The sequence below is a fragment of the Callithrix jacchus genome, chromosome 8, assembly GCF_049354715.1.
Source record: "Callithrix jacchus isolate 240 chromosome 8, calJac240_pri, whole genome shotgun sequence".
NCBI lineage: Eukaryota > Metazoa > Chordata > Mammalia > Primates > Cebidae > Callithrix > Callithrix jacchus.
Window position 1 is genome coordinate 55,997,227 of NC_133509.1, and position 26,989 is coordinate 56,024,215.

At 43.2% G+C, this 26,989-nt stretch overlaps 2 protein-coding genes across 3 annotated transcripts in view; one reads left to right on the forward strand and one right to left on the reverse strand.

Annotated features, from left to right (window-relative positions):
• Positions 1-2,794, forward strand: part of TOX4 (TOX high mobility group box family member 4) — a 19,688-nt gene extending 16,894 nt beyond the window's left edge. Inside the window, exons 8-9 of the mRNA XM_009005720.5 lie at positions 267-430; positions 1,507-2,794. Coding sequence (XP_009003968.1) covers positions 267-430; positions 1,507-1,567 — 225 coding nt within the window. The 3' untranslated portion in view covers positions 1,568-2,794. The remainder of the gene's footprint in view (positions 1-266; positions 431-1,506) is intronic.
• METTL3 (methyltransferase 3, N6-adenosine-methyltransferase complex catalytic subunit) lies at positions 2,743-16,183 on the reverse strand. Of its 2 annotated transcripts, none has more exons than XM_002753777.7 (11): positions 15,975-16,183; positions 8,626-8,843; positions 8,136-8,540; positions 6,374-6,549; positions 5,558-5,774; positions 5,133-5,320; positions 4,704-4,742; positions 4,433-4,541; positions 4,250-4,315; positions 3,969-4,081; positions 2,743-2,972 (listed from the first exon to the last, which is right to left on the reverse strand). In XM_002753777.7, exons 1-11 carry the CDS (start codon positions 16,072-16,074, stop codon positions 2,861-2,863), a joined length of 1,743 nt encoding a protein of 580 aa, XP_002753823.3. In that variant the 5' UTR covers positions 16,075-16,183; the 3' UTR covers positions 2,743-2,860. The 2 variants fall into 2 exon arrangements, with proteins under 2 accessions (XP_002753823.3, XP_009003967.3); XM_009005719.4 differs by having other exon boundaries at positions 4,250-4,318.
• Positions 16,184-26,989: the final 10,806 nt, after the last annotated feature.

Below are 26,989 nucleotides of genomic sequence, written 5' to 3' on the forward strand. Positions count from 1 at the left end.
CACTTGATTAGCCAGGCTTAAGGGGAGAAAAAAGCATTAGCATATGCCCAGCTTTCTCCTGATGGGAAGAATCTTCATGTCATTCAGCTTGGCAAAGTTCTGAAGTGGGACTATTGAGGGGGAGACCAAAAACTCACCTTCTGCAGTTTTACCCCCACTGTGAGGACTTGTAATACCTGTTGTTTCATTGGTTTCTACAGATAATTTAACTAGCTAGCTAGGCAGGGAGCAATCTAATCCACCTTGATGCTCTCTTCCTCTCGTAGGTTGAGTCTCCTTCTCAGATGGATGTTGAATTGGTGAGTGGGTCTCCTGTGGCACTCTCACCACAGCCTCGATGTGTGAGGTCTGGTTGTGAGAACCCTCCAATTGTGAGTAAGGACTGGGACAATGAATACTGCAGCAATGAGTGTGTGGTGAAGCACTGCAGGTGAGCTTACCCTTCCCCTTCTTGTAATTCAGAACTGCTAAATTAATTTTATTGGGAAACATGGTAATCTTGAGCATAAAATAGAGTAGGTTGCTGTTTATCTGGTCTACTAGAAAAGCTCCCCTGCTTAAGACCTTACATTTGCCACATAGGCAAAGGTGACATGATCAGCAGTTCACATTTTTCAGTTACCACATACCTATGTATGCCCTTTAAAAACAGGATAGGCCGGGCACGGTGGCTCACGCCTATAATCCCAGCACTATGGGAGGCCGAGGCGGGTGGATCACGAGGTAAAGAGATCGAGACCATCCTGGTCAACGAGGTGAAACCCTGTCTCTGCTAAAAATACAAAAATTAGCTGGGCATGGTGGTGCGTGCCTGTAGTCCCAGCTACTCGGAAGGCTGAGGCAGGAGAATTGCTGGAACCCAGAAGGCGGAGGTTGCTGTGAGCTGAGATCGTGCCATTGCACTCCAGTCTGGGTAACAACAGCGAAACTCCGTCTCAAAAAAAAAAAAACATTATAATAGGCCAGCTGTGGTGGCTCACGTCTGTAATCCAAGCACTTTGGAGGCCAAGGCAAGTGGATCACCTGAGGTTGGGAGTTCAAGACCAGCCTGACCAACATGGTGACCCCGTTTTACAAAACAAAATATGATAATACATTAATCTGTTAGTGTATACAAATACTAGCTTTTGAATCCTTAGTGCAAATCAGACTATTTAGGGAATTAGAATTTGGGGAAATGGTAAGTGGAATAGTAGCACACAGTAATTTGCTATTTGTGAGGGAAATTGGAGAAGTTCATAAGATTTTACCCCTCTCCCCAGATTCTCCTGGGAATTACCTATAGCTATAGGACAAGGCATTTCTATTTCCTATTTCAAAAACTCTACAGTAAATCAGCATTCCCTCTACTGACAATTCTTATATTTCTGATGTGACACTATGTCACTATGATGCTGCAGAAAATTATTTGGGAACCTAATTGTTTAAGACAGATAAAAAGAATATATCTAGGCTATAATTCTGTTTGTGTATAATTCTGTTTGTGTATGTCTTTTTCTCTCTTAGGGATGTATTCTTGGCCTGGGTAGCCTCTAGGAATTCAAACACAGTGGTGTTTGTGAAATAGTCCTTCCTGTTCTCCAAGCCAGTGAAGAGTTACCTGCTGGGAACATGTCCAAGAGCCTGTTTTTGAAACACAAGCTGGGCTTCTAGTAGTGCCTGATCGCAACCCATGATGGCTGTTCATGTTTCTCCACTTTTCTCCCTTCAGCAGAGGCCACGCTATGGAGCAGGGCCACTGAATTTGCTGTAATCTGGAGATGCTTTTTGCTTTCAACTAGAAGCAAAAATACTAGTGGTAATAGCAGAGGAATGGGTGAAGGGAGTATGGGCAAGCAAAACATAGAGATGGTAAGGGGTGGTGGTGGGGTTGAAGAAACTTGTTGGTATAATTGTCATAGGACTTGCCTAAAATATTATTAAAATGATGGGAGAGTACTCAGCTTTGAGCCTAGGAGAAAACGCCACTGTGTTCATCCATTTTAAAAGGGGTAAGAAATTACAGTAAAGGTTTCCTCTTAAAAAAAATTGTTATTCCCCATTATCACATCAGTACACTGCTTTGAGAACAAAACTTTAATACAGGCATATTGGGCTACATGGAAAATGATATCACCCAGGAGGTTCTTACTACTCTTTACAAATGTTATTTCTGTAGTTACCATCCTTACCTGAGTTATCACAGTTTATGAATCTAAGAGGTAGAACTCTACATCCTTAAGAAATATCTTTAAGAAACCATAGATCTACCATTATTTATTGGAAACAATCTAAAGAAAAACAGACTAGAGAAGCCACCTACTTGTGAGAGAGTAAGTGATAACCTTAAATGGAACTCAAATTTTTACTTTTGAGAAATGCTGTCCTAGAGAACCTCCTCCTCAACGAACCATGTATATATTTATTACTAATTAGTTTGATCCTGTGCATTCCTGTGTTTTTAATGGTTTTAGAGGCTGGGAGTAGAGATGGGGTCTCACTATGTTGCCCAGGCTGGTCTTAGAACTCCTGGGCTCCAGGGACCCTCCACTTCAGCTTCCCAAAGTGCTGGGATTACACGTGTGAGCCACTGCGCCTAGCCTATGATCATTTTAATGTTTCCCATGCACTTGTTTTGTTTGAACACTCACAGCAACCCAGTGAGGTAATACTCCCATTTTAAATATAAGAAATACTACTGAGAGATGAGTTGCACAAGAGTACACACTGATGAGTGGCAGAGCCAGAATGGACTTCAAAATCTCATCTACAATACAAATGTTTATTTAAATAAAGAAGAAAGCTATTGTACAAATACCACTCTTGAGGTTTGGTTTACACAGCCATCACTATGGATTCTTAGCTGTATAAGGAAGTGCTTCTATAAATTCTTAGGTTTAGAGATGATACCATCTGGGTACCTTTGCTTGAACCGTGCAACCACATCTGGGTCTAGTAGGTGGATCCCATCCAGTTGGTTTCCAAGGGTGATCCTGAAATGGGAAAAGGAGGGGCAAACCAGAAATCCTGGAATTAGTTAATATTGTTAAAAGATGCATACCAAATGAAGACTGCCTATCATATCAAATATACCAATTCTTCTATAAAGAGCTTAACATTACAATAGTATATGGTAGAATGAGTAGTTCAGAATTGACATCGATTCTGGTGTTAAAATAGACTGGATCTGAGCTGGGCATGGTGGCTCATGCCTATAATCCCAGCACTCTGGGATGCTGAGGTGGGCCTATCACTTGAAGTCAGGAGTTCAAGACCAGCCTGGCCAACATGGTGAAACCCCGTCTCTACTAAAAATACAAAACATTAGCTGGGCACAGTAGTGCACACCTATAATCCCAGCTACTCAGGTGGCTGAGGCAGGAGAATCACTTGAACCCAGAGGAAGAGGTTGCAGTTAGCCAAGATCTCATCACTGCACTCCAGCCTGGGCCAACAAAGCAAGACTCCATCTCTCAAAAAAAAAAAAGACTGGATCTGTATTATTGGATGGTTAGTAACTAATGCTTAGTCAGGACAGAGTTGCTGCACCAGGGAGTATTCTTTGGATAAGCAAAATGCTAGCAGCATGTGTTTTAAGCTCTATTAACGGGGTGAAAGATAAAATAATTGATTACATAGATAACTTCATAACCACCAGGGGGCAGATTCAATACATCACATAGAATGGCTGAGGAAGATCCTTAGGTTATCAGAGTAGAAACCCTAGGGAGCCGTGCTTTGGATCCTAGAACCTGTTGAGTTTTAATGAATATTTGTAAAATCTCATAAAACAATTTAAATACAAGCTTAAGTGGCTTATGAATCCTCTGATGCTCATTTATAGACTCATGGAATATAATGTGAAGTTCTACTAAGTTCTGTATTTAATCATAAATAGCCCCTTGAAGACTAGTTTGTTCTCTGGTCACATTTCTGAATTTAATCATAAATAGCCCCTTGAAGACTAGTCTGGTCTCTGGTCACATTACCAGTTGGGTTGCACATTATGTGGTCGTCCAAATAACTCAATCTTGCGAGTGCCAGGAGATAGTCTTTCAATCATGCCATAGATTTCATCTGGTTTATGACTGGTGGAACGAACCTAGGAGATAAAAACTAGCTGCTTTTTAAGTTACATAAGATTGCAATCCTAGCCCTTTCAATTACGTTTATGATCTAAATGGAAAAAATCTGGATGAGAATACACCTGACATGAATAACTGATACCAACAACAATGTGGAAGCTTTGGAGGCCTGGGGAAGCACATACCTCAGCTACGATCACATCACAATCCAGACCCTGGTTGAAGCCTTGGGGATTTCCTTTGACACCAACCTGCTACCACAGATAACAGATTACCTTATGAAACCACACCTTTTGAACTTTTTCTCAATAAGAAATCAAATGATTGTTTATGCTCCATCTATTGAATCGGGCCCCACTGCTGCTCACCAAGCAGTGTTCCTTCCCATGGTTCAACCAGTGACCTGTACGGCCTGTCCGAATGATGCGTTGCAGTTGATTTGTCTTCACCCAAATAATTTCATCTACCCGTTCATACCTGTGGGGAATAAGAAAAAACTAGAGTTTTAACCAAACTTTTACAGTGCGGTTAAAAGGGGTAATACCATAAAGCAAGGAATCATGGAATACTATGGGAGAGAACGTGTATCTCACTGTAACAGTATTACCCTCAAAAGAAAGCAACAAAACCATTACTTACCCCCAGAGGTTTAGACATTCTCTGCCCAACTCCATGGCCCTAGAAAGAAATGAGTTAAACAACTACTTGTATGCCCTTATTTTTTACCCTTCAAAATGTGATATGTTAAAACACTTTTAACGTATATAACAGAAAAAGTATTTTTTTTCCTACTGAGTCCTAATGCCTGTGTATAATGCAAATTATACCCTGAACATATATTTAATTCTACATTTGTTCTTTGAGAAAGGTAAGGTTGTTGAGGATACTGTTTTATCTTTTCATTCTTAGATCCACCTTGCTGCTTTAATGGTATTGTGCATGTCAATGTTCACTGACTATCTACTGAAAAAGTGTAGACTGGGCGAGGAGAGCCCAGGATTTTATCTCCCACTCGATATTCACTCTGTACTGTACTGTCCATACCTATGTAACTTTGAATTGCATTACCTGCCCGTGACCCAGAGAAAGAGAAAGCCATCATCCTGTAGTACGGGTATGTTGAGCCTGCGCATCTCATCATCTGTCAGGGTCCCATAGGGCAGCTCCATGTGAATATCCCAGGGTGGGTCAGCCATCACAACTGCAAACTTGCCCAAGATACTGACGTCCAGGTAGCGGATATCACAACAGATCCACTGCGTAAAGTGGAGTGGTATTTGGTCATCTTCTCTACTTTAACTCTCATATACATAGCCCGAGTCCCTTTTCCATTTGATTTTTCCTATTCCCTTAGAAGCTTATGTATCCCCCGCCATTCCCAATAGGCCAGACATAATTGCTGAATTATGTATGCCCTGCTTTCCTACGTGTATGGCTGCCCTAATCAAACATAAGTCCATAAGTTGAGACAAGTTTTCTGAGCAGAGAAGTACCTGAGGTGGGAAGAGTCGGTCTGCACTAGAATCACCTCCGACACTTTGTGTAAGAGCAAGCTCCTGACTTGGTGTGTGGTCTTTGCTGCCAGGGGCTTCAGAATCCATGCAAGCATCAATTTCGTAGTGAACATACTTGCAGGTATCCATGTGGAAACATGTATTAAGGAAAGAGCAGTCACCTAAAGACTCATCAGTGTGCTTGTTGATAATTCGTCTGGGAAAATAAAAAGGGAGAATCAATCAGTACGGTGCTCCAGATGTAGATCAAACAGTTCAAATTCCAAATGGTTCCAAAATATCTCCTATCTTATTACCCTCTCCTAATTCTATCATTAGAGCTTCCTCCAAGAGTTTTAAGGGAGGCAGGTAGCATGGAAATAATTCACATTACAGAATAATTGTAATTCCTCTCTGAGTAAAGACTTGGTTTCCTCTTTTACCACCAGAAGGCAAGCAATGCAGGAGACTTAGTTGATTAGAACAGAATAAAACATTGACCTAAGAGTTCAGGTTCTTGTTTCTCCTAAGATTATGCTCCTTTCAGAGAACTCTCTCAGAGGCAGACATACCTATATTACTTTGCTATTGTAAGAAGGAGGGAGGTTTAAAAAAAAAAAACAATTATTTGGGAGTACAGCCTGTATTCTTCCCACACAATGCACTTCTGAAAGTATACCTTCAGGGTCTGGAGGACTTACACAAACCATAAACTAAATAAGATTACAGACAGAACCCCAATGACTGGAAGGGATATGCTGAAAAGGAATGGCTGCTTCTGACAAACCCATCCCACCTCAATCCCTTCCAAAAGACCTGAAGTGCAGCTTGCGACAGGGTCGATCAGCATCACTGGCTTTCATGCACTCCTCCTTGGTTCCATAGTCACAGAATTCTTGCACTTGGGCCCGACCTCGAGAGCGAAATTTTTCAACAATGGATTGTTCCTTGGCTGTTGTAGTATTTAATAGCTCTAGGATCTCCTGACTGACCTGTGACAGAAGTAGCCTTGGACTTAAAACGTCTTGTAGATCAAACTGGCTCTTAGACCAACTCTGCAAATTCTTACATTAATGTTTTATAAGGGATAAATCAGCTAACATTTTTTTTTTCAGAGATGGACTCTTGCTGTCACCCAGGCCAGTGTACAGTGGTGTAATCATAGCTCACTGCAGCTTGGAACTCCCAGGCTCAAGTGATCTTCCCAGCTCAGCCTCCAACACAGCATAAGAATACAGGCTCATGACACCATACCAGCTAATGGTTTAATTACTTTTTGTAGAGGTATGGTCTCACTATGTTGCCCAGGCTGGTCTCAAACTTCTGGTTTCAAATGATCCTCCCACTTCAGCCTCCCAAAGTGATGAGATAACAGGAATGAGCCATTGTGCCTAGCCCTAAATTAGCTAACATAATATTGGAAAATTGGGAGTCGTCAGATAAGAGATGTGTTAGGGGTTCAGTCCTTCCTCACAAATATGCATTTGGGATGAAATTAAAATGGAAGAGGCCTGGTTCCTACTGCTAAGCATTATGCTAAATGTGTCCCCTCCCCCGGAAGGTATTCCTTCTACAAAAAAACATATTTACTGGGTACTGAACTAAGTTATAGCCCTGAACACTTTACTGTTTAGCTCAGAGTCTATTCAACAATTCTGTAAGGCAGGATACGCCGGTATTATCTTCATGTTACAGATGAGAAGACTAAGGCCCAAGAGAAGTTAATTACCTTGTTCAAACTAACACGCTAGAAGTACCAAGCAGATGAGAACTCATGTCAGGCCAGTACTTATACTCAGAACCAAATCACATTATTTAGTCAGTTTCCATAATTGGTCTAATATTCCTCTCCATTCATCTCCCTACATTTCTATATATTTGGATTCTTCTTCTCACTCTTTTTTTTCTTTGAGATGGAGTTTCACTCTGTTGCCCAGGCTAGAGTACAATGGTGTGATGTTGGCTCACCACAACCTCCACCTGCCAGGTTCAAGCGATTCTCCTGCCTCAGGCACCCGAGTAGCTGGGATTACAGGCATGCGCCACCACGCCCGGCTAATTTTGTATTTTCAGTAGAGATGGGGTTTCTCCAAGTTGGTCAGGCTGGCCTTGAACTCCTGATCTTGTGATCCCCCCGCCTCAGCCTCCCAAAGTGCTGGGATTACAGGCATGAGCCACCATGCCAGGCCATGGATTCCTCTTCTCTTGATCTGATTCTTTCAAACATTCAATAACAGATTATCTAAATCAGAATTTGTCAATATTAGCAATATTGACACTTTGGGCAGACAACTGTTTGTTGTAGGGGTTTGTCCTACTATTCACTGTAGGGTGTTTAACAATATCTGTGGCTTCTATCCACTAGATGCCAACAGCACTTCTCCATGTGTGACAATAAAAATGTCTCCAGACATTACCAGATGCCCTGGGAGTTGGGCAGTAGGGAATCTTCCCCAGCTGAGAACAACTGCTATAAACACTCAATTCTAAAAATGGTTCCTTACCCTAAGGGTAAATCCCTGTCAAACAAAGCTAGAATTAAGAGCATATTGTGAAAGTCTTTTCACATGATCCCTACCTTCTTGCTCTGTTGTTCCTTAGTGGACTGTTGGTTCAGAAGGCTCTCTATCTCCAGATCAACATCTGAGGCAGCATGTTTCCTTGATTTCTTGGCTGGCTCCTTTGCTGGTTCTGATGCTGAAGAGTTCAGACCAGAGGCTAATGAACTGGCAAAGGCAGCTACTGCAGTTGAATCCTGTTCTGCACGCCGCTTCTGCCCTGTGACAGTCCCTGCTACCTCCCCAGGGCCCTTCTTTTCTGCCACAGCACCCATCATGGCAGAGAGCTTGGAATGGTCAGCATAGGTCACAAGAGTAGGATGTGCATCATCTTGTAGGAGACCTCGCTTTACCTCAATCAACTCCTGAGCTGCAAACTTTTGTAGGAGGCTTTCTACCCCATCTTGAGTTGCAGGAGCATCTGGCTAGAGAAGGAGGGGAAGTAGGGCAGTAAGACACTGACCATGAACTGAAAATAAGTGGTAAATCCTAACTCTATCAGGTCATTACCGTGGAGATGGCTAGACAGATGGACACAGCATCAGTAGGCAATGTTAAGGTCAGATCAGAGAGGTGGTGTAGCAACCTCTTCTCTAACTCGGGATCTGTAGCTAATTCAGGAACTGCTGAAGCCGTGCTGGGCTTAGGGCCACCAGAGGTGGGTGCAGTCGGCACTGGGCTGTCACTACGGAAGGTTGGAGACAATGCTGCTTCTGGATTCCGTAGATCTAAGAATGAAGAGAAGTGAAAATGAAAAAAGGCAACCACTGCTGGTCTGTATATTTCTGAGAAGTCAAATCTCTAGCATTCCCATACACAGACCTTTTATTTTGTGCAAGAAATTCTCTGACCAACTTTAGCACTAGATTATCCTCAACCGTATTTAAGCATTCACTACTTTGCCAAGATAATACTAGATTTTCTTTCTTTCTTTTTTTTTTTTAAAGATGGGGTTTCACCATGTTGGCCAGGCTGGTCTTGAACTCCTGACCTCAGGTGATCCACCCACCTTGGCCTCCCAAAGTGCTAGGATTACAGGCGTGAGCCACTGTGCCCAGCGATAATACTAGATTTTCTATCTACCTTTTCTCTATTGGGTGGGTAATGATTTCCTAATTTCCTATCCTTGGTGTGCTACAAAGGAAGTAAATTAGCAGCAAGATAGATTTAAATAATCCCTATCACCTTTCTATCAACCTACATTTTAGTAAAAGCCAGAAATACACTCAACAACCTAGGCTGGGATCCACTATTCTTTTTGAGACTGTTGTGTGAATTTTAATGAATCCAACCCATTGATGAACAAAGTATACAAAATGACAATGTTGGGGGCCAAGTGTTACCTATAACACTCACAAACACAAAACTCTTAATACTTTGCTGAAGACTTGGTTACCAAATGATGTTTCCAGACTATATTATTAACTATTATTTCACAAGCTTGGCAGCCATCATAACCTTAATAAGATTTGAGAAACTAAAATTAGGACAAAATGTTACCTTTGAGAAAGCCTAATATCTGTGGTTATTTAACTAAAATATAGATGAAATATTAAGCTTCTAGGACCTGAACTGAAATTACTAAGTAAAATAAGTAGGCTATTAGTTTATATTTAGAAATATTCTGTTTACTTAAATATTTCCACTCTGGCCAGGCATGGTGGCTCACACCTGTAATTCTAGCACTTTGGGAGGCTGAGGCGGTTGGAGCACTTGAGGTGAGGAGTTTGAGACCAGCCTGACCAATATGGTGAAACCCCATCTCTACTAACATACAAAAAAAGAAATTAGCTGGGTGTGGTAGCACAAGCCACCACAGCTACTTGGGAGGCTGAGGCAGGAGAATTGCTTGAACTCGGGAGGTGGAGGTTGCAGTGAGCCAAGATCATGACACTGTATTCCAGACTTAGCAACAGAGCAAGACTCTGCCTCAAAAAAAAAAAAAAAAAAAAAAAAAAAATTTTATATATATATATAAATTTGAAAAATTTCCACTCTAATGGAAACTGAATTTATTAAAATCTGATTCAGGGCTGGGTTTGGTGCCTTATACTCTGGGAGGCCAAGGTGGGAGGATCACTTGAGCCCAGGAGTTCCAGACTAGCCAGGGCAACATAGCAAAACTCAGTGTCTCTACTGTAAAGTTTTTAAAAATTATCCTCACATGAGGGCCTGTGCCTGTAGTCCCAGCTACTGGGAAGGCTGAGGTAAGAGGATTCCCTGAGCCCAGGAGGCCAAGGCTGAAGTAAACTGTGATTGTGCCACTGCACTCCAGCCTGAATGACAGAGTGAGACCCATTTAAAAAAAAAAAAAAGGCCCAGTGCTCACGCCTGTAATCCCAACACTTTAGGAGGCCCAGGTGGGTGGATCACAAGGTCATATTGAGACTATCCTGGCCAACACAGTGAAATCCTGTCTCTACTAAAAATACAAAAATTAGGCGGGCGTGGTGGCGTGCACCTGTAGTCCCAGCTACTCAGAAGGCTGAAGCAGGAGAATCGCTTGAACTAAGGAGGCGGAGGTTGCAGTGAGCCTCGAGATCATATCACTACACTCCAGCCTGGGCAAGAGTGAGACTCTGTCTCAAAAAAAAAAAAAAAAAAAAAAAAGACGCAGAGTTTCCAAAGAAAACAGAGCTGAACTACACCAAATACCTTGTAATAGTTATATTTTATTAAAGTAAGTTATTGTGGAAAATGAACTCCATAATTCCATACTAGCTAGAAATGTTAGATCATTGTTAGAACTTTCTTCACCTTGCTTACTTCTTACAATCATGTTTGGCTGAATCCTGGATTTTAACTTTTGCCTGCTGAATATAATTGTTTTGTCAAAGAGGTATTGTACACATGAAAGGGTCATGGAAGCACTTTGGTCTGTATGAGAAAAAGTTTAAGAGTAATTGAACTAAGCTAAAAATATGTAAGAACTTTAAGTGACGATTACTATTTAGCTGACTTATAAGACTATAAACAAAATTCCTGCATTGAACAGGATAGAACTGATGGTGACTATTTTTTTTTTTGAGACAGAGAATCTCACTCTGTTGCCCAGGTTAGAGTGCCGTGGGATGATATCAGCTCACTGCAACCTCCACCTCTTGGGTTCAAGCGATTCTCCTGCCTCAGCCTCCCGAGTAGCTGGTATTACAGGTGCCCGCCACTATGCCCAGCTAATTTTTGTGTTTTTAGTAGAGACAGGGTTTCACCATGTTGGCCAGGCTGGTCTTGAACTCCTGACCTTGTGATCTGCCCACCTCAGCCTCCCAAAGTGCTTGGATTAGAGGCATGAGATGGTGATTATTAAAGTCCCTTGCAGCCTGGCGCAGGGGCTCACACCTTTAATCCCAGCACTTTGGGAGGCTGAGGCAGACGAATCACCTGAGGTGGGGAGTTCGAGACCAGACTGACCAACATGGAGAAACCCCACCTCTACTAAAAATACAAAAAATTAGCCAGGCATGGTGGTGCATGCCTGTAATCCTAGCTACTTGGGAGGCTGAGGCAAGAGAATCGCTTGAACCAGGAGGTAGAGGTTGTAGTGATCCAAAATCGTGCCACTGTACTCCAGCCTGGGCAACAAGAGCAAAACTCCATCTCAAAAAATAAATAAACCAAAATATATATAAAAAATAAAAATGCCAATCTAACAGAGGTCTCCCAATATTTTGCCCATAGTATTTTCCACTATTAACGATATGGATACCTTTTAGTTCATTTTATATCCTTGTCTTTTGACATTGAGTTCAGTAGTCAATAATTACCAGATTTCAGTAATGCTATAAAAAATAAGATGTGGTAGGTGAGAAACAAATGGAATAATTTAAACTTTTATCAAGCCTTGGGTTATATCTTACATGACAACAAGATTAATAAATTTACAATACAGTATGTTTCACAAGGGTTTCCTAAGAATCCTAAAGCTCAACAAAATACATTCTTTGAAATAATCAAAGTAACACAGAAAGAAGACTGACATTCTGATTTAATTTGTGTCTTCCATCTTTACCTATTACCACAGAACCAAATGATGAGTCAGATCAAGCTCTGGGTCAGAAGATAAGATACATTTAATTACAACCCCAAAAATACTTTTATAAGCATCTTAACTAGGCTTGGATTACGCCTATAATCCCTGTACTTTGGGAGGCCAAGGTGGGAGGACAGATTGAGCCCAAGAGTTCAAGACCAGCCTGGGCAACAGGGCAAGACCTTGTTTCTACAAAAAAAAAAAAAAAAATTAAAAATTAGGTGGGCATTGTGGCACACACCTGTGGTGCTAGCTACTCAGGAGGAGGCTGAGGCCAAAGGATCGCTTGAGCCCTGAGGTCAAAACTGCAGTGAGCTGTGTTCATGCCACTGAATTCCAGCCTGGGTAACAGAGCAAGATTCTACACACACACACACACACACACACACACACACACACACCACACAATCAAGAGTGGTTGCTTACGCCTGTAATTCCAGCACTTTGGAAGGCCAACGTGGGTGGATCATGAGATCAGGGGTTCAAGACCAGTCTGGCCAAGACAGTGAAACCCAGTCTCTACTAAAAATACAAAAATTAGCCAGGTGTGGTGGTGGGTGCCTGTAATCCCAGCTATTCAGGAAGCTGAGGCAGAGAGTAGCTTGAACCCAGGAGGCAGAGGCTGCAGTGAGCCAAGATTACATTAGTGCACTCCAGCCTTGGCAACCCAGTGAGAGACTGTCTCAAAAAAAAAAAAAGGTATCTTAGCTATATTATATTAGATAGTTATACAAGCAGGGAGAATACAGACTTATGGTCAAATACATTAAACATGTTTAGCAAGGACCTTGATGAAAGTACCAAGGCTCTAGTAATTAGGTCTGCATACAGCACAAAGTTTGCTTAACACAAAAATGTAGTTAGAATTAGGGAAAAATGCAATGAAACTTAAAATGACCAACAGCAATTAGAATCACCCATTGAAAGAGTATGAATTTAGAAATGGAAAAGTATAAAGTACAATGAAGAACAATTAAAACCAAAAAGCAACAAATACCACCACGGATAGAGGATAGCCTGTCACCAAAATGACAGAAAGATGAACACAAAGTAGTCAATGATATAGTACACTGATATAGTGGCTTTTCAAAAGTTAATTTTATAGGCCAGGCATGATGGCTCACGCCTGTAATCCCAGGACTTTGGGAAGCTGAGGCAAGTGGATTGCTTGAGCTCAGGAGTTAAGAGACCAGCCTGGGCAACATGGTGAAATACCCTCTCTACCAAAAATACAAAAATTAGCTGGGCATGGTAGCACATACCTGTGGTCCCAGCCCCTTGGGAGGCTGAGGTGGGAGGATCACTGGAGCCCGGGAAGTCCAGGCTGCAGTAGGCCATGATCATGCCACAGCACTCCAGCCTGGGTGACAGAGGGAGACCCCGTCTCTAACTAAATACATAACTAAGTTAATTTTGCAGATAACTTTTGCTGAAACAAACAACTACTGAATCCTCAGATCTCCTTTTCCAATTGCCATTGCCAAAGGGGAAAGATTCCATAGGAAAATTAAATAGGCTGGATATGGTGGCTCTCACTTGTAACTCAAACACTTTGGGACGCTGAGGCAAGAGGACAGCTTGAGCCCAGGAGTTCAAGACAAGCTTGGGCAACATAGTGAGACCTCATCTCTATTAAAAATTTAAAAATTAGCCAGGCATGGTGGCATGCACCTATAGTCCTAGCTACTTAGGATGAGGCAGGAAGACTGCTTGAGCCCAGAAGTCAAAGGCTGCAGTGAGGGGCTCCTACCATCACACTCCAGCCTGGGCAACCGTGAGAAACCTTGTCTCAAAAACAAAAAAAGTCACTGGCATAATTTATGCACATTTTTAAAAAGTTTAGAAACGGGAAACCAAAGAATAGGGAAAAAACAAAACAAAACAAAAAATTGTATCTATAAAGAAATCAGGCCAGGCACAGTGGCTCACGCCTGTAATCCCAGCACTTTGGGCGGATCACCTGAAGTCAAGAGTTCAAGTCCAGCCTGACCAACATGGAGTAACCCCATCTCTACTAAAAATATAAAATTAGCCAGGTGTCGTGGTAGTAGTATGCTAGCTACTCAGGAGGCTAAGGCAGGAAAATTGCTAGAACCCGGGAGACAGACTGCAGTGAGCTGAAATCATGCCACTGAACTCCAGCCTGGGCAACAAAAGCAAAACTCCATGGCAAAAACAAAATAGAACAAATCAGTGAAGTTTATAAAGCAAGAAGAAAAAATTACCCCTCTTAGGGTAATTCAAGAACTACGCCAAAGCTTGACTACTAATTATTGGCTGATGATATGACTTGCACTGTCTACTCTACTACCCTTCCCTCTTACCTCTGTAATTATCTAGGTCAGCCGGGCACGGTGGCTCAAGCCTGTAATCCCAGCACTTGGGGAGGCTGAGGCGGGTGGATCACGAGGTCAACAGATCGAGACCATCCTGGTCAACACGGTGAAACCCCGTCTCTACTAAAAACACAAAAAATTAGCTGGGCATGGTGGCGCGTGCCTGTAATCCCGGCTACTCGGGAGGCTGAGGCAGGAGAATTGCCTGAACCCAGGAGGCGGAGGTTGCGGTGAGCCGAGATCGGGTCATTGCACTCCAGCCTGGGTAACAAGAGCGAAACTCCGTCTCAAAAAAAAAAATTATCTATGTCCGACATATCCATAAAGGCCAAATTCAAATGCCAGCTCCACTATGATGGCTTTGATGGTTTCACTACCTACACCAGAGCTCAGTTACTTCTCTTTCACTGTGAAGACTGTAGATTCATTCAATTTCATACATATATATATATATATATATATACATAGACACACATATAACATATATCCTATCATATTCCTGACTTTTTAAAGCATCTACCCTTGAAACCTATGCCTTTTAAACTAAAGGACAGGGGCAATTTCTTACTTATTTTTGTCTAATTAGACCCATGTATACTGTAGGTACTCAAGAAAGGATACTTAATTATGGGAGGATCCCGGCAGCGCACTTTCTAGTTCTAGGGGTCAGAATATGAGCACATGAACCTAACATAATTGAGACAAGATTGAGAGATGGAGTTCAAGATACTGGAACAATCTGCCACAAAGGTGATATTGAGTCACTATTTTTGCAGAGCTTTGTTACTAGTTTGCCTTAAATAATTCAGAGTTTGTCGTGGGGGTAGGGAGTGGATAAGAGTTAACTTAACCAGCTTTTAAATTTCCTTCAAAGTTTTATGATCGTGACATGGGGCAAAAGGAGGGGAGAAAAAGTTTAGAAACCAAACACAAATGTTTTCAGATTTTTGCTAGGTATGTAAATGGCTAAGTCAATGTCGGTAGGGGTACTCATTCAGAAACACGGAGTGCCACTTTGTACAGGCCACTAAACTGGTCACTGTGGATATGAAGGTTCATTCTTTGCTCACTGTGCCCACAGCTGCAAAGAAATGACCACTACAAAGCAGTCGTTATTAATTGAGGGAACAAAGCGCCATAGCGGCAACAAAAAAGGGGTCTTGCTGTTTCGCAAGATAGGGGGCTGGGAGGCCTCAAAGAGGCAACGTCCTCGCAGTCTGAAGAGGGAGTGGGCAAGGCGGACGAGGGTGGGGCTCAAGCGTCGGTCCGGTAAAAGTGAGCTGGAAGAACCGAGGCCCAGGGTGAGGAGGAACCGCGAACTACTTGCAGAAGGGCGAGGGTCTGTGCTGCTGAATGGTAGAGGGAGTAACCCCATGTACGCGGCTTTATAGAAATAGCCGCTTGGTAAAGGACATTGACTCTGGAGCTTTTTCTCTAGGGATCCCTCCCATACTCCCCGGTTGAGCTTCGACCCCAACAGCCCCGTGCCTCACCCAAGTGCCCCGAGTCCTGCTTCCGCCTCCGCTGCAGCCTTTCCCGCAGAGAGTCCAGCTGCTTCTTGTGGGCCTGGATAGAGCTCCACGTGTCCGACATCCTAGTCTCCCAGCCCTGACGCCTCTCGAATAAGGCGCGCCGGACTAGCACCTCCCAGCACTCGCTCCAGGATATAACCAATTCTCACGCGGGCACCCAAAGGCTAACCGGAAAATGACCCCTAGAGATGAGCAAGACCGAAAAGTAATTTCCGGTGTCGCGCTTTCTTGGAAGCTATAAAGAGAGCCACGTTAGGTGTTGGCAGAGCGGCCGGTATAGTCCTTATACCCGCTCTCTCATGCTTCCGGGCACAGTGAGGCTGTGGTTGCCATGTTGGTGACTGGCAGAGCGGCCATATTGCTTACAGATGCGCATGCGGCCATGTTGAATATTCGGAGAGGACTTCTGAGAGTTGACCCATGTTAAAATAGCACTCGTAGAGAGCATCACCATGTAGTACGGATTTTTTTTTTTTTTTTTTTTTTTTTTTTTTTTTTTTGAGACGGAGTTTTGCTCTTGTTGCCCAGACTGAAGTGCAATGGCGCGATCTCGGCTCTCCGCAACCTCCGCCTCCCGGATTCAAGCGATTCTTCTGTCTCAGCCTCCCGAGTAGTTGGGATTACAGGCATATACCACCACGCCCGGCTAATTTTTTTGTATTTTTAGTAGAGCCGGGGTTTCTCCGTGTTGGTCAGGCTGGTCTCGAACTCCGACCTTAGGTGATCCGCCCGCCTCGGCCTCCCAAAGTGCTGGGATTACGGGCGTGAGCTATAAGCGCTCTGACGTACAGAAGTTTAAGATGAAGGATCACTTGTTCCTTTTGACAGTTGGATGCTAACATACCTTTTCCACTGAAGACGTGGTTTGTGTCTATTGCTTCATTTACAAAAAAACAACGGTGGTCCCCAATCTGAGGTGGGAGGCCGTAGAGGGTGTGCGCATTTTTCTTTGTGTGCGGGAGAGGCGTGGGGAAGTGAGGAGGGCTGAAGGAAAAATACGAGAGTTCAAATACGTGATCTCTCTCTTAGGCTGAATTTACAAAGTACGTATAATCGATTAAAATAGAGTTCCGGGCCGGGCGCGGTGGCTCACGCCTATAATCCCAGCACTTTGGGAGGCCGAGGCGGGTGGATCACGAGGTCAAGAGATCGAGACCATCCTGGTCAACAAGGTGAAACCCTGTCTCTACTAAAAATACAAAAATTAGTTGGGCACGGTGTTGTGCGCCTGTAGTCCCAGCTACTCGGGAGGATGAGGCAGGAGAATTGCTTGAACCCAGAAGGCGGAGGTTGCGGTGAGCCGAGATCGTGCCATTGCACTCCAGCCTGGGTAACAACAGCGAAACTCCGTCTCAAAATAAATAAACAAATAAAATAGAGTTCCGACACTAAGAGGGCTTTGAGGTCCTGGTTGCGTTGTGTTTTTTGTTACGAGAGCTACTTGCATGAGTGTGTTCAGTTTGTGAAATGTAATTGAGCTGAACATTTTGGTATGTGCACTTTATGTGTAGTAAACTTAAATACAAGGGTTGTTTTTTTTTTCCTACAATCCTTTTTTTTTTTTTTCTTTTTTGACACAGAGTTTCATTCGTGTAGCCCAGGCGGGCGTGCAGTGGTGTGATTTCAGCTGACTGCAACCTCCGCCTCCCAAGTGCAAGCTATTCTGCCTCCCCCTGCCCGGTGGCAGGTATTACAGTCTCCCACCACTATACCCAGTTAATTTTGTGTTTTTAGTAGAGATGGGATTTTATTCACCATATTGGCCAGGCTGGTCTCAGACTCCCGACTTCATGATCCACCTGCCTCAACCCCCCAAAGTGCTGGGATTACAGGTGTGAGCTACTGTGCGTGGCCGTTTATTTTTATTTTGAGACGGAGTCTCACTCTGTCGCCCAGGCTGGAGTGCAGTGGCCTGATCTCAGGTCACTGCAACCTCCCACCCTTCGGCCTCAGCCTCCCGAGTAACTGGGACTACAGGTGCGTGCCACCATGCCTGGCTAATTTTTGTATTTTTAGTAGAGACAGGTTTTCAATATCTCGGCCAGGCTGGTCTGGAACTCCTGACTTCATGATCCACCCGACTCAGCCTCCCAAAGTGCTGGGATTACAGCCTCCCAAAGTGCTGGGATTACAGCCACTAATCCCAGCCTGCCTTCTTTCTTTCTTTCTTTCTTTCTTTCTTTCTTTCTTTCTTTCTTTCTTTCTTCCTTCCTTCCTTCCTTCCTTCCTTCCTTCCTTCCTTCCTTCCTTTCTTTCTCTCTCTCTCTCTCTCTCTCTCTCTCTCTTTCTTTCTTTTCTTTCTTTCTTTCCTTTCTTGGAGCTCCCTGAACGGAAACATTTCAGGAATCACTGATTTATCCAATGTCTGCCTGATGCCATTCACTGTGTCCAAAAAATAATTTGACTGGCATGGCTGCAGTGTTCAAACAGTCTATAATCTGGTAAAGGACCCAATTTGTTAATATCAAACCATCTTTACAACATGAGATAGCATGAGCATAGACTCTTAAAAGAAAAACAAAAACAAAAAAACGTGATTTCAAAAAAGAGGAGGACTCCAAGTCCAGTGACCCAGGAAGGCAATGGAAAGAAGCTGGCATCAAGGTTCAGGCTTGAATGAAGTGACTGACAAGGTTTCAGTAGGTGAAGATATAGGAGGGGATTCCAGATCTAGAATATGATAAAGGCAAAGAGCTAGACTAGAGGTAGGAAAGCATGATGTGTGTTATGCCAATCCAGATTAGTTCACCAGAACATAAAAATTTATATTTGGGAATATTGGGAGAAATTCTAGGTTTCCAAATTTGAGGTCAGATTGCAGAAGGTACATGTTTCCTGAATAATGACTTGGCAATTTATTCAGAATACCATAGGAAACACTTTGAGTTTGTAGATAATAGCGTTTCAGATTTGTTCTGCTGTTCTAGATAAATTGAGATGAGATGGAAGGAGATTTTGGAGAGGAGGAAGATGGTTAATAGTCCATTGTAACTAATTGATGAGAAGAACTTTAACTAAAAGCTGGTTATAAACAGTAATGAAAAGAAAGGGGTGAATATGAAGGGAGCTATTGAAAGATGTATGTATATTATAACTTCTTTTTTTGTAGAAAGTGATTTATTTAGAGAGAAACAGGAGAAGGAGAGAGAAAGAAACAGTTAACTCTAGGCCGGGCGCGGTGGCTCGTGCCTGTAATCCCAGAACTTTGGAAGGTCGAAGCAGGCGGATCACCTGAGGTTGGGAGTTCGAAACCAGCTTGACCAACATGGTGAAACCCCATCTCTAACTGAGTGAGAGAATCCAGAAAGATGGAATCCAGTAGAGGAAAGCAGCTTCTACGCTGAGTGGAAAGGAATAGCGAGAGAGATGGAGTTTAGGAGGGGAAGACGGGCTTCCATGAGAGTGTGGAAGGGGACTCTAGAGGGAAAATCCAGGATAGAGAAAAATGGCTTCCATGAGAGTGTTCATGGAAGGGAATCCAAACATGGAGTCCTATTATAATATAACTTTATCTGTTTATTCAGTAAACAGATATTGAGTGACTACTATGTGCTAGATACTATGGAGATTTAGTAGTGATCAAAATACTAATTTCCATCTCATTTTCTGAACTTAATTTACTTTTAAGGAATTTACGCTATCTTTTGGGATGTGTAACTTTGTTTTTTTGTTTTTGTTGTGTTAAGACAGTCCTCACTGTTTCACTGCTGGAGGGCAGTGGTACAATCATGGCTCACTAACCTCCAATACCTGGGCTCAAGCCATCCTCCTACGTTAGCCTCTTGAGTTGCTAGGAATACAGATGCACACCATCCTTCCCGTATTATACATGCAGCCCAAATGAAAGAAAAAAAGCAAAAAGAGCCTGTTAACAACCTTCCTGAGGGCAGCTATGAGACCCAGGTTATTAAAGGAAGCAAAAATCCTTGGGTAGAGCAATACACTTGAGTAATCTTCCATGACTTCACATCAGCCAAGTAGTTCAGTATATATATATATATATATATATATATATAATATATAAATTATATATAAATATATATTTATATAATATACATTGTAAAATGTATATTATATATTTATATTTTTATATTATATATATATATTTTTTTTTTTGAGACCGAGTTTCACTCTTGTTACCCAGGCAGGAGTGCAATGGCACGATCTCAGCTCACCGCAACCTCCGTCTCCTGGTTTCAAGCAATTCTCCTGCCTCAGCCTCCTGAATAGCTGGGACTACAGGCATGTGCCACCATGCCCAGCTAATTTTTGTATTTTTAGTAAAGACAGGGTCTCACCATGTTGACCAGGATGGTCTCGATCTCTTGACCTTGTGATTCACCCGTCTCGGCCATAATATATATTTTATATATAATTTTTATTATATATTATACTATATTATATATTATTAAATTATATATACAATATATGTAATTATATATAATTTTTACTTTTGTAGAGACCAGGTCTCTAGATGTTGCCCAGGTAGTCTTGAACTCCTGGCCTCAAGCAATTCTCCTACCTTGGCCTCCCAATGTGTTGATTTACAGGTGTGAGCCACCATGCCCACTCTGAGATGTGTAACTTTGTATATGAGCACTGAAGTAGAGGACACCAAAATAGATATAGACAGCTAGGCGCAGTGCTTACACCTGTAATCCCAGCACTTTGGGAGGCTGAGGTGGGTGAATCATCTGAGGTCAGGAGTTTGAGACCAGCCGGACCAACATGGAGAAACCCCATCTCTACTAAAAATACAAAAAACTAGCTGTGTGTGGTGGTGCATGCCTGTAATCTCAGCTACTCAGGAGGCTGAGGTAGGAGAATCGCTTGAACCTGGGAGGCAGAGGTTGCAGTGAGCCAAGATTGCACCATTGCCCTCCAGCCTGGGCAACAAGAGGGAAACTCTGTCTCAAAAAAAAAAAAACAAAAAACTATTTTCCAGCTGGATGTGGTGACTTAAACCTGTAATCTCAGCCCTTTGGAGGCCAAGACAGGAGGATCATTTGAGCTCTGGAATTCAAGACCCTCCTGGGCAACATAGCAAGAATCCAAAAATAAAAAAAATTTACCCAAGTGTGGTTGCACACACTTATAGTACTTGGAAGGTGAGGTGGGAGGATTGCTTGAGCCAAGAGTTTGAGGCTGCCGTGAGCTATGATCATGTCGCTGCATTTCAACATGGGTGACAGAGTGAGATCCTGTCTCAAAAAAAAAAAAAAAAAAAAATTCCTCTACTGAAATACTTAGGAGAGTTGGCTGATGTGAAGTCATGGAACATTACTCAAGTGTATTGCTCTACCCAAGGATTTTTGCTTCCTTTAATAACCTGGGTCTCACAGTTGCCCTCAGGAAGGTTGTCAATAGGCTCTTTTTGCTTTTTTTCTTTCATTTGGGCTGTATCCTGTGTGACCCTATGTTTAGACATATGTATTATTACTGAAATGAGATAATCCTTTTATTGAAGTAGTATAGCACTGTTAGAGTTAATTTTTCACAAATGTGGTTCTTTCCTTAATGAAATAAATATTCTTTAAAAGTCCTTAACACCCAGAAATGAAATGTATAGGTTATATAGCAATAAGGTTAAATAATCTTGGTGGGGGAAAGAGCAGTGGACATGGCCTCACAGAAGATGGAAATTGATTCATATTAAAGACAGGATTTCAAAGGTCAAGCCTCTAAATGTAGGCATTTTTGTTTAGGAAAGCAAGGATTTTCTAGTGGAAGAGATTCAATCTCTGATAGAATTTGTGATACCTGCCAGGCCGGGCCCGGTGGCTTACACCTGTAATCCAAGCAGTTTTGGGGGCCAAGGTGAGTGGATCACTTGAGGCTGGGAGTTTGAGACCAGCCTGGTTAATGTGATGAAACCCCATCTCTACTAAAAATACAAAAAAATTTGCTGGGTGTTGTGTTGCATGCCTGTAATCCCCAGCTACTGGGGAGACTGAGGCAGAAGAATCACTTCAACCTGGGAGGTGGAGGTTGCAGTGAGCTGAGATCACGCCATTGCACTCCAGCCTGGGCGACAGGAACAAGACTCCATCTCATAAAAAGAAAAACAAACAAAAAAAAAGAATTTGTGATACCTAAGATTTGGATTGCCACCTCTCACATACAGAATACAAAGAAGTAGCACAAGTACTCCTGAAAGTCAATCAAATCAAGGGCAGCTCCCAGAAGTCTTTGCCTTCACATTAACTCTGGGTAAATTACTACAGTGGTATATTGGGCAAATTTTAGAAGTAGAGGAAGGCCTCTTAGCATGATCTTCTTACAGAGCGATTCTGTTTAGACTCCTTTTGACCAGTTTGCTCTTCGAAAGAAAGACATTGCTTTTTTGTCATCCCACAGCCCTCAGCAGTACACAAAGGAGGAGGAGGAGGAGGGAAAAATGCAGACTTCTAGTCAAAACAGAGTGTAAGCCTAATTTTGAGCAGATGGGTGCTGCATGCATTACACTTCTCAACTTCTCCTCATATCTGCTATGGTAGATTGCTTCCAGAGTTGGCTACAACAATGCCTCCCATCCTCATGCCTTTAGGCACTGTGATTTTGCCCCTCTTTCAATCAATAGATAAAGCTCATTTCACCTCCTCTTGAATCTGAGCTAGGCTTCTGACTAGCTTTCACCAAAAGAATGTGGCAGAAGTGATATTCCCTGAGTTCCAAAGCCTAACCTTAAGAGGCATTACAGCTTCCGGGGTGTTGTTTTGTTTTGTTTCTTATTTTTGAGAGGGAGTCCCTGGGTCTGTTCCATCTAAACACTGTTGAAGCAAGAGACAGATCTGAGGGACCTCCAGATGTGCTGCCACAGCTTCTGTTTCTGCCCTCTTGGAACCCTGGGACTTCACAGAAGTCCAGTTACCCTGATAGATCACTTGCAAAGAGAGACCCTAGAGGATGAAGGATGGTAAGGAGTGAGGGTTCAGCATTCCAGCCAGCCATCCAAGTAGCCAGAAGTGAGTGAGGCCATCTTGACTCCTCCAGTCCAAATCAAAGCTGCCTGAGTGAGCCCAGTCCTCACCAAATGGAACATAGACAAGCCATCCTACCAGGCACTCCATGGAATCATAAGCAAATAGGTAAGTATTAAGACAGTAATTGGCTCTGTGCTGTGGTGTGTGCCTGTAATCCCAAATGCTTTGGAGGATGAGGTGGGAGAATCCTTTGAACTTAGGAATTCAAGACCAACCTGGACAACATACTGAGACCCCATCTAAAACACAGTACTAACCTAATACTTCACTGGTTTTTTGTCTGTTTGTTTTGAGAGGGAGTCTCACTCTGTTGCCCAGGCTAGAGTGCAGTTGCACGATCTCGGCTCACTACAACCTCTGCTTCCCAGGTTCGAGAGATTCTTCTACCTCAGCCTTTCAAATAGCTGGAACTACAGGTGCCTGCCACCATGCCTGGCTAGTTTTTGTATTTTTAGTAAAGATGGGGGTTCTTTCTTTCTTTTTTTTTTTTGAGATGGAGTTTTGCTCTCGTTACCCAGGCTGGAGTGCAATGGCGCGATCTCGGCTCACCACAATCTCCGCCTCCTGGGTTCAGGCAATTCTCCTGCCTCAGCCTCCTGAGCAGCTGGGATTACAGGCACATACCACCAAGGATGGCGTTTCATTGTGTTGGCCAGGCTGGTCTCGAACTCCTGACCTCGTAATCCACCCACCTCAGCCTCCCAGAGTGCTGGGATTACAGGTGAAAGCCACTGTGCCCAGTCCTTCACTTTGTACTTGATTCTTTGGATGAACGGTTTTTCCTCAAGTCTTGTTCATATCTGACTAAAAACGCAATGTCTACTAGGATGAGTCAACCTACTGTTATTAAATGCTAGGATAGATAAGGAAATTGGGCACAGTGGCTCACGCCTGTAATCCCAGCACTTTGGGAGGCCAAGGTGGGCGGATCGCCTGAAGTCGGGAGTTCGAGACCAGTGTGACCAACATGGAGAAACCCCATCTCTACTGAATAGCTAGGTGGGGTGGCGCACACTTGTAATCCCAGCTACTCAGGAGGCTGAGGCAGGAGAATCACTTGAACCCGGGAGGCAGAGGTTGCAGTGAGCCGAGATTGTGCCGTTGCACTCCTGGGCAAAAAGAGTGAAACTCCATCTCAAAAAAAAAGATAAGGAAAGTCATCAAAGTTGGATCTAATTGAGAATAAGACTAGTGAAATCTGTTTTGGGGATCAGCAGACAGGTGTTTGTTGATTGACTAAGAAGTTGCAGGGATGATAACCAAAGTTACAGGTACAGGAGTTTCTGAGAAATGAAAATGTGTCAATAAATTCTGGGCCTTGTTTAGGGGTGACACAGGTTGAATTCTCTGAGAAACAGCTGCTGGGACACAATTAGGAGTACAAAATTTTACTGGAGAGTAACACTGGTATAAGGAAAGGCAGTGAGGGAAGGGGGAAGTGGAATTGATTAGGGAGAGCTGTCAAATCGCAATGCAGACTTGATAAAGTCTCTATCAGTCCAATGGGAAGTAACAGAGCAAAGATTGTTCATTAGAGTCCTGTGTTCCAATGGCTAAGCCCTTGTACCTTGCTCAGTTTTGGGCCAAGGATTGGAGAAAAGCAGTACAGCTGGAGGTTGTCAGCTAACCAGGCTCCTTATAGCTAGATAGTCAGTTCTTTCTTGAAGGAATATCTCAAAAGAAGTCCATCTCTGTGTCTGCCAAATAAGTATGATGGATCTTTTTTTTTGAGACGGAGTTTCACTCTTGTTATCAAGGCTGGAGTGCAATGGCGCGATCTTGGCTCACCACAACCTCCGCCTCCTGGGTTCAGGCAATTCTCCTGCCTCAGCCTCCTGAGTAGCTGGGATTACAGGCACGCGCCACTATGCCCAGCTAATTTTTTGTATTTTTTTTTAGTAGAGACGGGGTTTCACCATGTTGACCAGGATGGTCTCGATCTCTTGACCTCGTGATCCACCCGCCTCGGGCTCCCAAAGTGCTGGGATTACAGGCTTGAGCCACCGTGCCCGGCATATGATGGATCTTATATAGGTTTTTTTTTTTTTTTTTTTTTGAGAGTGAGTCTTGCTCTGTTTCCCAGGCTGGAGTACAATGGCACAATCTCAACTCACTGCAACCTCTGCCTCTGGATTTAAGCAATTCTCTTGCCTCAGCCTCCCGAGTCGCTGGGATTACAGGCACCTGCCACTGTGCCCAGCTAATTTGTGTATTTTTATTTGTTTATTTATTTATTTTTGAGACAAAGTCTCGTTCTTTTCCCCTTGGCTGGAGTGCAATGATGCGATCTCCGCTAACTGCAACCTCTGCCTCCTGGGTTCAAGTGATTCTCCTGCCTCACCCTCTGGAGTAGCTGGGATTACAGGCACCTGCCACCACACCTGGCTAATTTTTGTATTCTTTTTTTTCAGTAGAGACGGGGTTTCACCATGTTGGCCAGGCTAGTCTGGAACTCCTAGCCTCAGGTGATCCGCCCACTTCTACCTCCCAAAGTGCTGGGATTACAGGCATGAGCCACTGCACCTGCCCTTACGTAGGTTCTTAAATGGCAACTGCATTGGTTCCTAAGTTGTATAGACTGAGTTAATATACTTGAGAGTGGTTATTGTGAAAGCAGAATTCAAGAGAATTGTATGTTCCCTTTCCCTTCTTCATTTTTGAATTACAAGTTTGAATTCCCTCTCTCGGATTCCACAGAACATTGTACATTTCTGTCATAGTGCCTGTTAACCCCAAATAAAAGTATTTGTTTAAAGCTAAGCACCATAGTGTGTGCCTGTAGTTCCAGGAGGCTGAGATGGGACGATCAGTTGAACCAAGGAGTTGGAGTCCAGCATATACAATACTGAGACCCTGTGTCTTAAAAAAGAAAAAAAGTATCTGGGGCCGGGCATGGTGGCTCATGCCTGTAATTCCAGCACTTTGGGAGGCCGAGGCGGGTGGATCACGAGATCAAGAGATCGAACCCCTCCTGGTCAACGTGGTGAAACCCCATCTCTATTGAAAATACAAAAAAATAAGCTGGGTATGGTGGCGCGTGCCTGTAATCCCTGGGATTATAGGCGTGAGCCACCGCGCCCGGCCATATGTATCTTTTTTTTTTTTTGAGACGAAGTTTTGCTCTTGTTACCCAGGCTGGAGTGCAATGGCGTGATCTCAGCTCACCTCAACCTCCACCTCCTGGGCTCAGGCAATTCTCCTGCCTCCGCCTCCCGAGTAGCTGGGATTACAGGCACACGCCACCATGCCCAGCTAATTTTTTTTATCTTTAGCAAAGACAGGGTTTCACCATGTTGACCAGGATGGTCTCGGTCTGTTGACCTCGTGATCCACCCGCCTTGTCCTCCCAAAGTGCTGGGATTACAGGCTTGAGCCACGGTGCCCGGCCCATATTTATCTTTATACCTAACCAACACTTGGTCTCTTTAAAAAAAAAATTTTTTTTCTTGAGACGGAGTCTCCATCACCCAGGCTGGAGTGCAGTGGCGTAATCTTGGCTAACTGCAACCTCTGCCTCCCAGGTTCAAGGGATTCATGCAATTCTCCTACCTCAGCTTCCCGAGTAGCTGGGATTACAGGCCACTACCACCCGTAATTTTTGTATTTTTAGTAGAGATGTTGGCCAGGCTTGTCTCGTACTCCTGACCTCAGGTTCAGTTCAGACTCCTGTCTCGAACTCCTGCCTGCTTCGGCCTCCCAAAGTGCTGGGATTACAGGCCTCAGCCACTGTACCTGGCCTAAAAATTATTTTGACTAGGAATTGAAAACACTTGGTCTCTGAAACAAAGTAAATCCTCAAATGTCAACTAAATGAATGAGCAAAGAAGCTGTCTCTTGCTTCTTATAATAGCGATGACTTACCCAGTTTGAACTATATCCTCTGTGTCATGTAAAATAAGTGTTTTACAAGGTGTATTTATTTACATATTCATTCCTGCAGGTTAGACTTAATTCAACTTCCAAAAAAATTGTCCAGCAAAAAGTTACTGAGAG

What these genes read in the sequence shown, in the direction of transcription:
- METTL3 (XM_009005719.4), bottom strand. Translation starts at nt 16,074, where the DNA reads ATGTCGGACACGTGGAGCTCTATCCAGGCCCACAAGAAGCAGCTGGAC. An exon ending in GCAGGACTCGGGGCACTTGG is followed by an intron (nt 8,844 to 15,974) that starts GTGAGGCACGGG and finishes CTTCATTCTTAG; the next exon opens with ATCTACGGAATCCAGAAGCA. An exon ending in AGGAACAACAGAGCAAGAAG is followed by an intron (nt 6,550 to 8,135) that starts GTAGGGATCATG and finishes CTTCTGTCACAG; the next exon opens with GTCAGTCAGGAGATCCTAGA.